Source organism: Lycorma delicatula, chromosome 6, assembly GCF_047948215.1.
Source record: "Lycorma delicatula isolate Av1 chromosome 6, ASM4794821v1, whole genome shotgun sequence".
Classification (NCBI taxonomy): domain Eukaryota; kingdom Metazoa; phylum Arthropoda; class Insecta; order Hemiptera; family Fulgoridae; genus Lycorma; species Lycorma delicatula.
The window spans coordinates 104,450,453-104,464,658 of NC_134460.1; the positions used below are offsets into that span (position 1 = coordinate 104,450,453).

The 14,206-nt window shown below is 29.7% G+C and overlaps 1 protein-coding gene across 1 annotated transcript in view; it reads left to right on the forward strand.

The window, feature by feature from the left end:
• The window catches only part of nompC (no mechanoreceptor potential C), a 243,395-nt gene that overhangs the window by 161,780 nt on the left and 67,409 nt on the right, over positions 1-14,206 (forward strand). Inside the window, exons 8-12 of the mRNA XM_075369639.1 lie at positions 1,421-1,617; positions 8,476-8,574; positions 10,166-10,259; positions 12,739-12,947; positions 13,802-14,059. Coding sequence (XP_075225754.1) covers positions 1,421-1,617; positions 8,476-8,574; positions 10,166-10,259; positions 12,739-12,947; positions 13,802-14,059 — 857 coding nt within the window. The remainder of the gene's footprint in view (positions 1-1,420; positions 1,618-8,475; positions 8,575-10,165; positions 10,260-12,738; positions 12,948-13,801; positions 14,060-14,206) is intronic.

Sequence of the window (14,206 nt, forward strand, 5' to 3'; positions counted from 1 at the left end):
TAATAATACTACTACTAGAACCGCACTGTACTGGGCTGTTCAATTATGCAGAGATAGAACCGCTACCTCCAACCCACCGGGCTAGTCTAGTGGTGAACGCTTCTTCCCAAATCAGCTGACTTCGAAGTCGAGAGTTCCAGCGTTCAAATCTTAGTAAAGTCAGTTATTTCTACACGAATTTTATTACTAGATCGTGGATACCGGTGTTCTTTAGTGGTTAAAAAGAGAGTTTCAATTAACTCTCCGGTGGTTACCGGAGTTTCAATTAACTACACATCTCAGGAATGGTTGAACTGAGACTGTACAAGACTACACTCATACATATCATCCTCATTCATCCTCTGAAGTATTATCTGAAAGGTAATTATCGGGGGCTAAACAGGAAAAAGAAAGAAAACAACCGCTACCCCCACTCTTTTGCTCAATATCGATGACCGGAAGTTAATTTCCGAGTAGTCCTCGTATTATATCATCAGATATTACTAGATAACATTTTTTGAAGGGGAGAATCTATATGTTAATTTTATGTATGATTCTGGGAAAACATTTCAACTATTCTTCGTTCTTAAGCATAAGACTTGAAGTTTTCCTACGATCGGTCGTAATATTAATATATAATAAATTATATATTAAAATTTCGCAATTTTAGTTGTAGTATGTATTAAAATCCTTACACAATTATTTATGTTTTGAGCAGTGTATATTTTATAGAATATAAAAAATTGAATTATTTGAAATGACAACAAAGTACATTAGTGTTCAAAATTAAAACAATTACTCCTGTTTGTTTTAAAGGGTTCTTTTTAAGTAACAAATTTACGCTTAACTTTTATATTTTCTTTTAGCGCATTTAGTATTTGGGTTCTTAACGGTTATCTGCCCCCCTCCCCGTTGCCATTCCAACGGGTTCAAACAATAAGTAGTAATCAATTTACATGTTAGCTATATATTATTTACTTAAATTTCATTATATTTTATAATTAAAACGATTTGATAACAAGTCTCTATTGACAGCAGCGCTTATCATTCAATTGATATCTTTCGAATACTTCTTGTTTTTATTCTAGTCAGTATTTCACTTCAATCAAAGGTTTTGTGCCTATAATTTACGAAATGAACATTTGGCAACTACCAAATACGGAACAGAACGCCGTGCAGTTCTTTATTGAGGCCGGGGTTCTACCGAAACATCGCCTATGTCCAAAAGGTCATAACATGACGTTGTCTGTAAGGGCTAGAGCCAGATGAAGACAACAAAGTTAAGTTGCAATGAATTTTAGTAGTAGACTAGCGGACGGTTTGCTTAAATCAACGATTGTACGTGACGGGCAGATAAACGATAAGTACGGTATTTTGTATTAATTTTATATTTTATTTGCGACCAGACTAATTATAGAATTTATTTTGTTGAACTTTTCAGATCGAACCCCGATGCATCTTGCAGCTGAATACGGTCACGCTTCAATTATTGAAATATTAGCCGATAAGTTTAAAGCTTCAATATTTGAAAGAACGAAAGATGGCAGTACACTTATGCATATAGCCTCATTAAATGGGCACGCCGATTGTGCTATGATGCTTTTTAAGAAAGGTGTATACCTACATATGCCTAATAAGGTTGGTATTTCAGTTAATAGTCTATCAATATTCATATTACGATTAGTTTTTATTGTTGTTTTATTCATATCTATTATATTTGAATGATGCTATATCAGACATCGTTTTTTTTTTGTTATAAGGCTAAATTTTTTTTTATATGAAAAAAAAAGATTAATTTCAACCTACATTGGAGTACTAAGAAAGTCTTTTTCCTTTGCCAATTAGATGGTGTAAAGAATGAATATTTTTCTCAATTGACCTACGTATTCTTATTTCAAAAAAATCATTCATCACCTAAGAAATTTAATAATGCATTTTAAAAGCAGCCAATTAAGTTAATTTAATGTTCACTTAAACCTCTTTTTAGATTGTTTAATAAAGGATACGACAAAGAATGTTCATTTTCTTTTTTTTTACCGAACCTGATTCTCTTTATCATTTATCAAGAAATACTTTTAAAAAAAACAAGAACTAATCTCAGTTTAATTAAATGTGTATTATTGAACATCTTTGTTATTATATAAAAAAAAATTCTAAATAATTTGTGAAATAATATAAAGCAAATCTGTTATCTTTGTTTCTTAATATGCTTCTTCACACAGAAGATTAATAAATGTTCCTTAAACAAATGACAAATTTATTATTTTATATTTTATAACGTTAACAAGAATTATTATTCTAATATATATATATATTTTATTATTTTTGGCTATGTCAGCATTTAAAATTTCAGATCACATAACAATTAAAACAAAAATGTATAAAAGAAGTGTTTACCTTTTTTGTATGTGGCATAGTCAATTGTAAACAGATCGAAATAACTCATTTAGGGAGAAAAAAATTGTTACCTGGACTTTTATAAGTGGAAATGGTAAAGGGACTTATAATAAATGTAAAAAAATAAATGTGCGAACGGTGGTGGTGGAGGGTTGCGATTTCCGGTGAAAGTTTGTGGTTAGAAACCACAAAAGATTTTTTGCTTATTTAAGACACAGAACCAAGTTTCACCAAGTTTCATCAAAACTTAATTATATTTGTGGAAATGAAAAATAATTAACGAAAAAAAAAGAAAAGATTTTTCGCATTTTTCTCGGAAATTCTGAGGTTATGTTAAAAAGTGACCTCTACAAAAGTTGTAGATTTTTGCGTGATCTACAACTTTTGTATTGGAAATTTTTTTCTAACCCCCAACCACCCAAATCTCCCTTCCACAACTTCCGCTCAGGCATTTATTTTTTTACGTTTATTATAAGCTCTTTTAGCATTTTCACTTATAAAAGTCCAGGTAATTTTTTTTTTCTCTAAGTCTAATTTGGTTGGAGTATATTTCTAGATTTTGGAGTTATTACTAAATTCAGGTTTGGAGCATTACGCAATGTTGCTAGAGAATTACTTATCATATTACATAAATGAAATTGTAGTTAATTTCTGGTTGGTAGTATAAAAACTACTGTGAGGGATGTAACTGTTAAATGTTACCATCTCTGATTGGTTGAAATGTATAGTGTAGGCTGGACTCACGGTGAATGTTATCAACAGTGAAGTGCTGAAGGTATTGTAATCCCATACTCTTTAACCTTTTAGTTGATATTCAGATTTTCGAATTAAAGTACCTTTTCATCCATTAACGGTTTAAAAAAAAATGGCAAAATATTGCTTGACTTTCCCGGCTACGCCAATTTTCATACTATAACTTGCACAGCTTTTTCATTGAAAAACGTCGAAGTCTGAAAGTTTTTGAAATTTAATTGTTAAAATATTTTCATAATAAACGTTTAAATATAAAAAACAATTAAAATTAAAACGTAATAAAATTATTCTGAAAATTAATGTTTATTTATTACTATTATTTATAAACTCAATAGAGTAATTCAGTTTCTGTAAAAGGAAATATTTTAATATAATTTTAAATAAGTTGGTTGAAAAATCATTTACATCGTTAGGTAAAATATTAAAAATAGAAACTGAAACACTGTAATAAGGTGTAATAAGTTTAAATTATATTTTATATGTGTAATTATTTATTAAATAAATATTGAACACACGTATTGTTTTATGTAGGCTAGTAACATTCATAAAAAAAGAAAATTTTAGATAATACTAGAATTTTTCAATTAACATTAGTTTAAAATGGAATATTTAATTTAAATATTATAAATTGTTGCTTAAGTACACATTTTTAATGAGATTTATATTAAGAATTTCTATTGTGTTTGAACTGTATATTTTCTCTACTGAGTACAAAGTGTTTATTGCATAAATTCATCATAAAAAGACATCTATAACGTTTTTTTGCAATGAAACAATGCATATTATTAACAAACGAAAAGTTGACATTTCTTGTGTAAAAATTATACTTTTTTCAGTCTTAAAATATATATTTTTGATTTGATTAAATTAATACTGTATTTCTTTCCAGTAAATTAGTCATGTTTTGTATGCACGCCACCTAATACTATTGCTTAATTATAAGCTTGTTAATTATGTTATTATTTTTATTCTATATTATTATATAGAATATATAATGTATTCTATATTATTTTTTGTTATTGATTTACTTTAGTTGTATATTTCTTTTTTACTTAGTTAAAAGATTTGTTTTTGTATATCTATTATTTTATTTATCTTTGTAGCGTGTGGAACGTACATTATTTTAAGAATTAAAAATAGTTATAAAAAGAAAGAAAATGCTTTTTTGTTTTTATTTTTTGGGAATAACACCAATAAAATGATAAAAGCTTTTTTCTCCTTTATAACATTACTATTTTTAGAATAATTACAATAGTACTATATGAAAACAGTTCAAATGTATAATAAAACACATTTCTAAAATAAAACTTTTTCTAAAAAAATTAAGCTGATTGTTTTTCTTAATCTAAATTTTTTGTTTAAATTTTGGAAAATATTCCAACCAAAAACAAAAGTGTTCAAAAGTGCTCTATGAGTAATATTAAATATGATATATATAAAAAAACATGTCGTAAGTAGTAAGTTTTTGCTAAGCAAAAATTACTGAAGATAGATTAATGAAAATTTGTATATACGTTTTTGTTAGGAGTAACTGCAACTAAGAAAGGATTTTTTGAAATTCATAGTTTAAAGGATTAAAAAATGGAGTAGCAATGAAATTTAGTATTTTTTTTTTTTTTTTACGTGAAACGTCTTTAAAATCACATCGAAATTTTAGCGTAACGAAAAGGTCTATATCGCCCTGCCTTAATAACTCCCTAACTATTGGTCTAAGAGAGGTAAATACGGTGTCATTTTGTAACTTACATGGTCAGCTCACAGATACGATTTTGATTTGCGTCACTGGTGAGCGCTTTGTCGGGGAGGGGGCACAGCGCAAATCGGCCAAAACTGGCGCTCTCGCTCATTTCCATTCAGTGTACTTCACGACTTAGACATGATAGCGCGGTGATCCGTGTGTTTGTGTTTAGAGTTTGTCGAGATAAATCGATTTAAGTAATAATAAGGGTATTTTGAATAATATTTATGTGTAAAAAATTAAAGAAAAAAAATTTAAAAAAATTTAAAATTCAATATGTCAGCTTCAGCCCGCGCAAAAGCCAGCCGGAAATATAAATTACCCATATCATTAGAAAGGGGAGGTTATGGGCCACGTACAGGTACACCGATGTTCGGTGCCGAGCGAGCGATACTGTTTCGGGGGCGTCGCAAAGCTGGCACGGTGCGCTCAGTGAACGACGCCGACGGCGCGACCATTTCTATTCTACCGCTGCTTATTATGCCTTATGTCTCTTACGTCTCATATCACAGACCAATGTTGAACAAAATTGTCGTCTAATATTAGTCGAAATAAATATAATGTACCATTTAGTGTCTGTTTTATGTTAAAATTAAATTTAATACGCAGTCAATGTCTCGCTTTTTATTTCAATCCAATACACTAAAAGTGACTCGCTGACATAAGACCGACCAATTTATCTGTAGAGTTGGCCGAATCAAGGAAATAAAATTTTCCATTAGAGACTTAGAGTTTTCTTTAAAAAAAATACGATGGTAGCCATTCCATTTAACTCTACAGTTAAGTTGTCGGTCTGTAGCTCTGAGGAACTTCATCCAAGGTCTGTAACGTTTCACGTTAACCAACGGTCGTGCGATCCGACATAGCCCCAACTTTTTTTTTAATTTCTCGGTAACAAATGAAGATATCTCTTTGATTTTTAGTGTACGTAATTGTCATCTAAATATCTAATAAGTAATTTCTAGATTTTGTAAAATCCCAGTTTAAAGGATTAAAATGAAGTAACAATGAAATTTACTTTTTTTTTGATGACAGATGAAGATATCATGATTTTTGATGAATGTACCTTCATTTGAATATCTAAAAACCAATTTCAAGATTTTTCGAAATTCGACCTTGAAACGGTTGAACGGTAAAAAAAAATTTTATCAATGTGTTTCCCAATTTCTGACTATACTAAACAAGATATCCAATAGGCTTGCAAATACTCTTCAGATAAATATTTAAAAACAGTTTTTGGCTTTTTGGAATTCTGATTTTTTAAGGGATGCAATTGTATACTGCGCGGTAGCTCAACCAACATAGCCATGCCTCCGGTTACTTGAATAGAAAGCATAAAATTAAAAAGAAATTGACCGTGACTGGAAACTCGAAGCCACAATGCTAGTACATATATATATATATAAAATGTTATACAAAATTACATCCTAGCAGCAGAGTATAATTATTAATTGCAATAATTTTTTTCCTTCTCCTACTTTTGTTCAGTTTTTTGCAGAGATCTCTGTGTATAGTAACATTTTTTTTTTAAATAAAATTTAATTAAAAATTACATTGAGAGTAATGTTTACAAACCCAGGAACTGATACTGATAAAGGAGAGCTCTGTAAAAGTATGGTATGGAATGTAACGATATCAGGAAATATATTATCCCAATTTTCATTGCAAAACCTAGACATTAGTGCTTTGCTGCAGGGCTTTCTATCTGGTGAGTGTTTTATTTTTAGTGGCTGTTATGTATTTATTTTTATTTTACGATTGACAGAATATGGGATTGCATTCCAATCCTTTGTAGATTGTGTTTGTAAATTATTTTACTCAAGGCTATTCGGTGTTCTTTAGTGGTTAAGTTTCGATTAACTACACATCTCTGGAATGGTCGACCTGAAACTGTACAAGATTACACTTCATTTACATTCATATATATAATCCTCATTCATCCTCTGAAGTAATACCTTGAGGTGGTTCCAGAGGCTTAACAGAAAAATAAAGAAGGTAAATTTAGGTTGTAGAGATTTTTCTTCTTCTTCTAGCAGTTTGGCTGAGCTGAATTAACTGTTGAGAACTTCTAGGTTCTTTTGTTTCTTCTTTCTTCTTTTTGCCTGTAAAAGTATTAAACATGGATAAAAAGCAAGGGAAAAAATTAATTTTAACTAGGATCTAATCATACTGCTATTATATTAGCTCTATTGTATTATACATTATATTGTACTGTAATATACTGTAAAAATACCGGTATAACATACCTGAGTAATGGATTCCTACCAATTAAGAAGAAAGTAGTAGAAAATATATTAAAGGGAGGAATCCAGAAAGGGGCTAAAAGAAACCCTTTTAGTAAAGGTAACAGATTCGTTTAAGAATCGTCTTTTGTAATACTGCCCACTGACACCTAAACAAATGTTGTACCATGAAAAGAATTACCAGACTAGGGTAGGAATTTCATGGGAATATGTGAGGGCGGATGATCATTCTCACGCTTCGAGTTGGGTCCAGTCGGGCAAGTAAAGAGAATAGGAGTATAAATTCTCCGGGAAAGACCAGTTGAAATCAGTTCTGTGAATCAGTGCTAAGCGAGACATTATGATGTCAATCTGTGAGATGAAGTCTGCGATGAGGGTTCTGCGAAATGAGTCTATGCAAGACGTTATGATGTCAGTTTGCGAGATGAGAGTGCTACGATAGAGGAGTTATTACATGAATTCGACGCGATTAAGGTGACGTCACAACTAATGTCAGTACACGAAAGCAAGAAATGGTTCGGTGAGTTACTGTAAGACTATAAATGAAAGAAATAATGTACTAAATTTCATTCATAAATTGTTAGGGTAGTTTTATTTGTGAACAACAAAGATATTTGCAGTGGAAGAACTTTATACTTTTCTATATGTTGTACTAGTGTTGTTAATGCAAAACTAGTGGTTAAAAGTGTTAAGACTAGCAGTCATGCTAACATCTTTTGTCAATGGGACTGAATTCTGGTTTTCATTATTTATCTACCTGTGAATAAATCTTGATGATAACTTTAAATTCTGTTTACTATGATTAATATCTGTTTATTACAGGCATTTATTATTATTATTATTGTTGTGGTTGTGAGTACTAAGAATATTATTTGTTTATTTGTTATTGTTAGTTGTTTATAATTGTCATTATTATCGATTTGACTTGTTTCACTTATGTTCTTTAATTAATAAATTGTAATTATATAAACATTTTCAATTGTCAATCTCTCAATATCCTGATCTAGCCGCGAACACGTGACAATACTCATATTGCAATTATTATTATTGTTATTAAATTTCAACTTTATTGTATTCCACAGTATTGTATATTGCATTATATTATATTGTACTGATACAAATATCATGGGCATTAAGGTTGAGTTAAAAGTAAATGCATATATATATATATATATATATATATTTTGAGCTGTTATTAATTAGGTCCTGTATTATTAAAAAAGAGCTATTTCATCAGCTGTTCAGCATTAATTATTTTAACGTAACTGATTGATTTCATATAATGATCGAATTTTTAATTAATGTTTGTTGTACTGTGGTAGTATTTAATTACGTTTGACTTCTATGACTATTATTTATTTATAGAATGGTGCAAGAAGTATTCACACAGCAGCTATGTATGGACATGTTGGAATAATAAATACATTACTGCAGAAAGGTGAAAAAGTCGATGTGACAACAAGTGTAAGTACTGAATTATATTTATTTTCTTGTTATTTAATACATTAGCAGTAGGTTGTCTATTATTTAAAAATTTGACATGCCTGAAGCTCAGTGGTGAGATATGATGAAGTAATTTTGATTTATAACTTCCTTTGATATTTAGTAGAAAATTGATTGATCATAACTTTAAATGGTGATGTTTCTATTACCTGAACTATGTTACCAGGTAGATCTAACATACTAAAGTGAAATTGTAGAACAGATAAAATAAACATGAGTTTATCTCTTCAATTTTTTAAAACATAGTACATTGCAGATATGCAAATTCTAACTTACTGCATTCTGACTCTTTACAGCATTTCCTTTTAGTTTAAAAGTAAAAACTTATAGATTTTTCAAATGTAATATAATGAAAAGCACTATATTTTATTAGTTCTTACTTTTTAAATGTATTTACTTTCTGTTCATGTTGGTATTTTTTTATTGCCATAATACATTTATCACTGAAAAAAGGAATCTTGCTGAGTAGGTCTTCTTTTCTCATCTCTCAATCCTTTTCAAAGATAAGGCTTTGAACTCTTTTCCCCCATTATTAGTTCTGTGGGTACAGGTCAACTCTGTTAGGTAATCCATGCTAAGGATGCCAAGACCTAAGTAATCAGTCTGCACCTTGGCACAATTTGATACAGGACTATCAATGGGCTGACTTAGGAGTCTCTATTTCCTTTCCAGTGGCTGAACAACAAGTATATCAATCAGTCAAAATTGAAATAAGCAACCCTCTTCAATTAGAAAAATTCCTAATCCCACCTTTCAACAACCAAAAACCAATTTTTAAATAAGACTAGTATCTATACTCATATTTAAAAAAATTATTTTTGTGTAAATTCCAATTTCTCATTTAAGCTATAAAAATTTAATAAGCAATGTACTTATAGGGAAAGAAAGGTTAGTATAAACTGAGTTTCTTTATTTAAGATTACTTTTCCAATTACTTTTTAAAATGTAGGTACTATCAACCGTATTTATTTTCTTAATGATCATTGTTAATCATTTATTTCATCAGTAAGTTAGTAATTTTAAAAAAAATATAAAGATTATCCAGGGTAATGAATTGGCACAATTTTACTACATATATATGTAATAATTTTGGAATGCTAAAATTTATTTTTATACCAATTATTTTGTGAGTATATGAAATTTTTTTTATAAAATTTATCTTTACAAAAATATATTTAATATATATATATATTTAAAAAATATTTAACTATTTATCAATTTAATATACCTAAATGTTATGTTAAAATAGAAAACCTGTATAAATAAACAGTCTTATGTCTATTCAATGGTTTTTAGATCATTTGACTAGTTTTAGTGTATCGATTTATATTTATAATAAATGAAGCGATGTTTCGTTCTTTTTATTTCTGCTCTTAATTTTTTGATTGTTTTTTGAATTTAAAAATAAAATTTTATTATACTGTTTTGTTTATTGTTATTATTTGTTGTAAAAATAATTTTTCATTTATTAAATTTATGTATATTAAATTATATCATTATTTTTTATATCTGAAAAAAAAATGGTTTCAAAATACTTTGTGTTGTGTTTCAGGATAATTATACTGCGTTACACATAGCAGTTGAAGCAGGTAAACCTGCTGTTGTTGAAACTTTACTAGGATATGGTGCTGATGTACATGTCAGAGGTAGGTTGAAACATAGATAATGTAAAATTTATTATAATTTTTTGCAATATTTATTTATACATTTAACATATAATGTTCAACTGAAATAAAAAATACAGAATAAATATTCAAAATTATTTGACAAGAAATTGGAGATGACAGCCAGACTAAAACATGATTAAAACTTGGACAAAAATATTTCAAAGTTGTGAAACCAGCTCAGCAGATGTGTCACAGAGTGGATGAAAACATTTAACATTAACTTAATTTTATTATTTTACTTATAAACTAAAATTTTGCTTTAATCGATATTTCAATTAATTTTTATCAAAAATTTTTATGTCTGAGCTAAAATTAAGAATAATTCTAAAGTTATATATAAATATTTTATGTATTTATAAAAACAGTACAAACAAAAATCTATAATTACTGTTTTTTATATTATATAAATTAAAAAATTTTTTTTTGTTTCTTTGAGCTTTATTGTTATTGTAAGTATAAAACAATAATTAATGCAACATTAGCAAATATTATTTTTTCTTATTAAAGTTGAGGAATTTTTTCTTATTAAAAAGTGAGTATGCCAACATTTAACTTTAGATTATTAAGTATCTGCAAGAGGAGGGTATGTGTATAAGTTTGTGACAGTATAACTACAGAACAGTTTCATTATTAATCATTAATAAGTTATCAAATTCTTCATTCAGTCCTATGAACAACGCAGAGAATATAATGAGAAAAATATATGAAAAATCTTTGAAATTATTAGTTAGTACTAATAGTAAATTAGTTAGTACTATTGGTATAGTGAAAGAAGTTACTTTAATAAGCTAAATTAAAAAAGCCTACCCTTTGTAGGGAAGTATGATGGTTTCAAGGTCCGTTCGGTCACAAAATAAAAACCCACACAAAAATCGCATGAACCTTTGCGCATATGGGTTGTGCACCGTCTCTAGTATGGCCTTCAATCACGCCGCGTCACTTCATTTAGTTCTGAACACGCAGCTAGCACGTAAAGATGTCTACAACAATAGCATCTCCTGCCAAGTGTGAAGTGCGTGCAGTAATTCGATTTCTTCAGGCTGAGGGGTGTAATGCAGCTGAAATTCATTGACGAATAAGTTATGTGTACGGTAAAACTTCAATGAGTGACAGCAAATTGCGACAATGGTGCAGGAACTTTAAAGCCGGACATACAGATGTTCATGATGCAGGCGGTCAGGGAAGGAAGTGAGGGTCAACCGATGATCTCGTGGATGAGGCAATTCGAGAAAATTGTCAGTTCACAATTTCTGTATTGAGTGATTCATTTCCTGAAATTTCAAGGTCAGTTCTCTTCACCATTGTTGAAAGACTTCAGTACCACAAATTGTGTGTAACATGGGTTCCCAAGATGCTGTCCGACCATCATAAAGCAATGAGAATGGATGCCTCCCAGCGCTACCACAATGAAGGAGAAGAGTTTTTTAACAAAATTGTCACAGGGGACTAGACATGGTTCCATTTTGAAACTGAAGAAACAACAGAACAATCCAAAAAGTGGATACATTCTCATTCTCCCAGTAAACCAAAGAAGTTCAAGCGAACCTTCTCCAACAGAAAGTGTATGGCTACTGTGTTCTGGGACCGGAATGGAGTTCTCTTGGTGGAATTCATGGAACATGGCATGACCATCACTGCAGCCTCATACTGCGTGACTCTTCAACGTCTACGAAGGGCAATTCAAAATAAGCGGAGAGGAATGCTGTCATCAGGCATTGTCTTTCTCCATGACAATGCTCGCCGCACACTGCAGCTGTAACAAAGAAGCTCCTGCAGTGTTTTTGTTGGGAAGTGTTTGATCACCCACCATACAGCCCGGACTTGGCTCCATCTGATTTTCACTTCTTTCCTCACATGAAACAGTGACTAGGAGGACAACATTTTGGCACAGACATCGAGCTGGAAACCAGCATAGAAACATGGCTGAAAACACAGGTGGCTGTGTTCTATGACGAAGGTATTGGGAAGTTGTCACCATATTACGACAAATGTCTAAATCGAAGTGGCGACTATGTAGAGAAATAGCGTAACTATGTAAGTACTTGTTACAAATAAAAAAATTTTTATTTTCGATGTGGTTTTAATTTCGTGACCGATCGACCTTGAAAAAAAATAACCCTCGTATTAGCATTTCAGCTTTTCATCCAAAGGACCCAGGTTTGAATCTTGGTCAGGCAGGATATGCTACAAAATTCATATGCTACAAAATTTACATTCCATATTCCTAGAGTATTTAGAATATGTAAATATATAAAGTATGTAATACATAAAGTATTTAGAATATGTGGTGAATTCAGGGAAAAAAGAAGTAAATAAAAGTTAAAAAAGAAATTTGATAAGAGTATTTTGGTAAAACATTTACACAAAATAAGGAAAGAATGGAAACTTTATCATACTAATCAAGAAATTAATATCAGAAAAAATAATTTTTCTACCTATTGAATTGTGATTATTACAGGTGGTAAATTGTTAGAAACACCATTACATATATCTGCTAGAGTAAAAGATGGTGACCGATGTGGCTTGATGTTATTAAAGTCTGGAGCAAGTACTAATTTAACAATGGAAAATGGCCAGACTGCTGTTCATATTGCTGCTAAATATGGAAATGAAGAAACTTTAATGTTAATATTAGAAGATGGAGGTGATCCTCTTTATAAAGCAAAGGTTAGTTATTTATTTAATGTATTTTTAATTTGTATAATTTTAATTTTCTTGTTTAGTTAAAATTTTAATTTTTCATATAAAACGTTTTTTTTTTAAATGTCAATTATCTTCAATGTTTCCATTGTTTATATATGGTGTGTGAACTGTTTATATTACAATTATGTAGGTGCTAGATAGTGTGTGCTGCTCATCTTGTTACTCAGCTGCTATGTGGATTACTCATGCTATGTGGATTACTTTTTATTTTCAGTGACTTTGTAATGATATGTTCCTTTCAATTGGTGACTATAGTAAAATGTAAGTGAATGATGTGATAAGAACTAAAAACTTACACGAATTTATTCTGATTCTTTCTTCTAAAACTTAACAAATAATCCACATAAACAAATGCTTGCCCAAGCATTTGTTAAGCATACTTTTGGCCCAACACAATTAGTACAAGATATTAAAAGAAATGGAAAACACTCAGTTGATGATGATAAACATTCTGATTGTTCTTTGACCTAAAATATATCTCAGAATGCAGCAGAAGTGGCTTGAACCCAATTTGCAAAATCAAAGGAAAACGATCTTTGAAATATGTGAGATTGCAGGCCATCATTATGGTGTTTATCATGTTTTAAAGGTATAAAATAATGATAAATTTATACATAAAATAATAATTTTCAAGGTAACTGATTCAATTTTATAGGCTAATTTTGAGAACATTTGGGTAGCACCTCAGATTAAGAAAAATAAACAAATTTTTATATAATAAAACCTACAAAAACTCTTTGTTGAAAAACAGCTAATATAACTAATAATGTTTTTTAAATTTTTTAATGATTATAATTCATTGCTGATTTCATTTTCAGAATGGAGAAACACCTCTTCATTTAGCTTGTGGTAGTTGCAAATCAAATATTGTAAAGACATTAATAAATTTTGTCAAAGAGAAAAAGAGTCCAGAAGTTGCGACAACTTACATAAATATGACAAATGAAGATGGAGAAAGTGCTTTACATTATGGTGCTAAGATTTCTAAAAAAGAAGTAACTAACGATCTTGAGGATAAAGAAGTTGTAAGATTACTTCTTGAAAATGGTGCTGAGACTTCAATTCAGTCGAAATCTGTAAGTATCTTTGTCTCTTTAATTGATTTTATAACTAATCTTATTTATTATCATATAAAATAGTATTATTTTAGAAGTAAACTTATTGCACAGGAAGTAATTTAAAAATAAAAATCAAGCTACTTCATTTGAAATAATATTATTAGT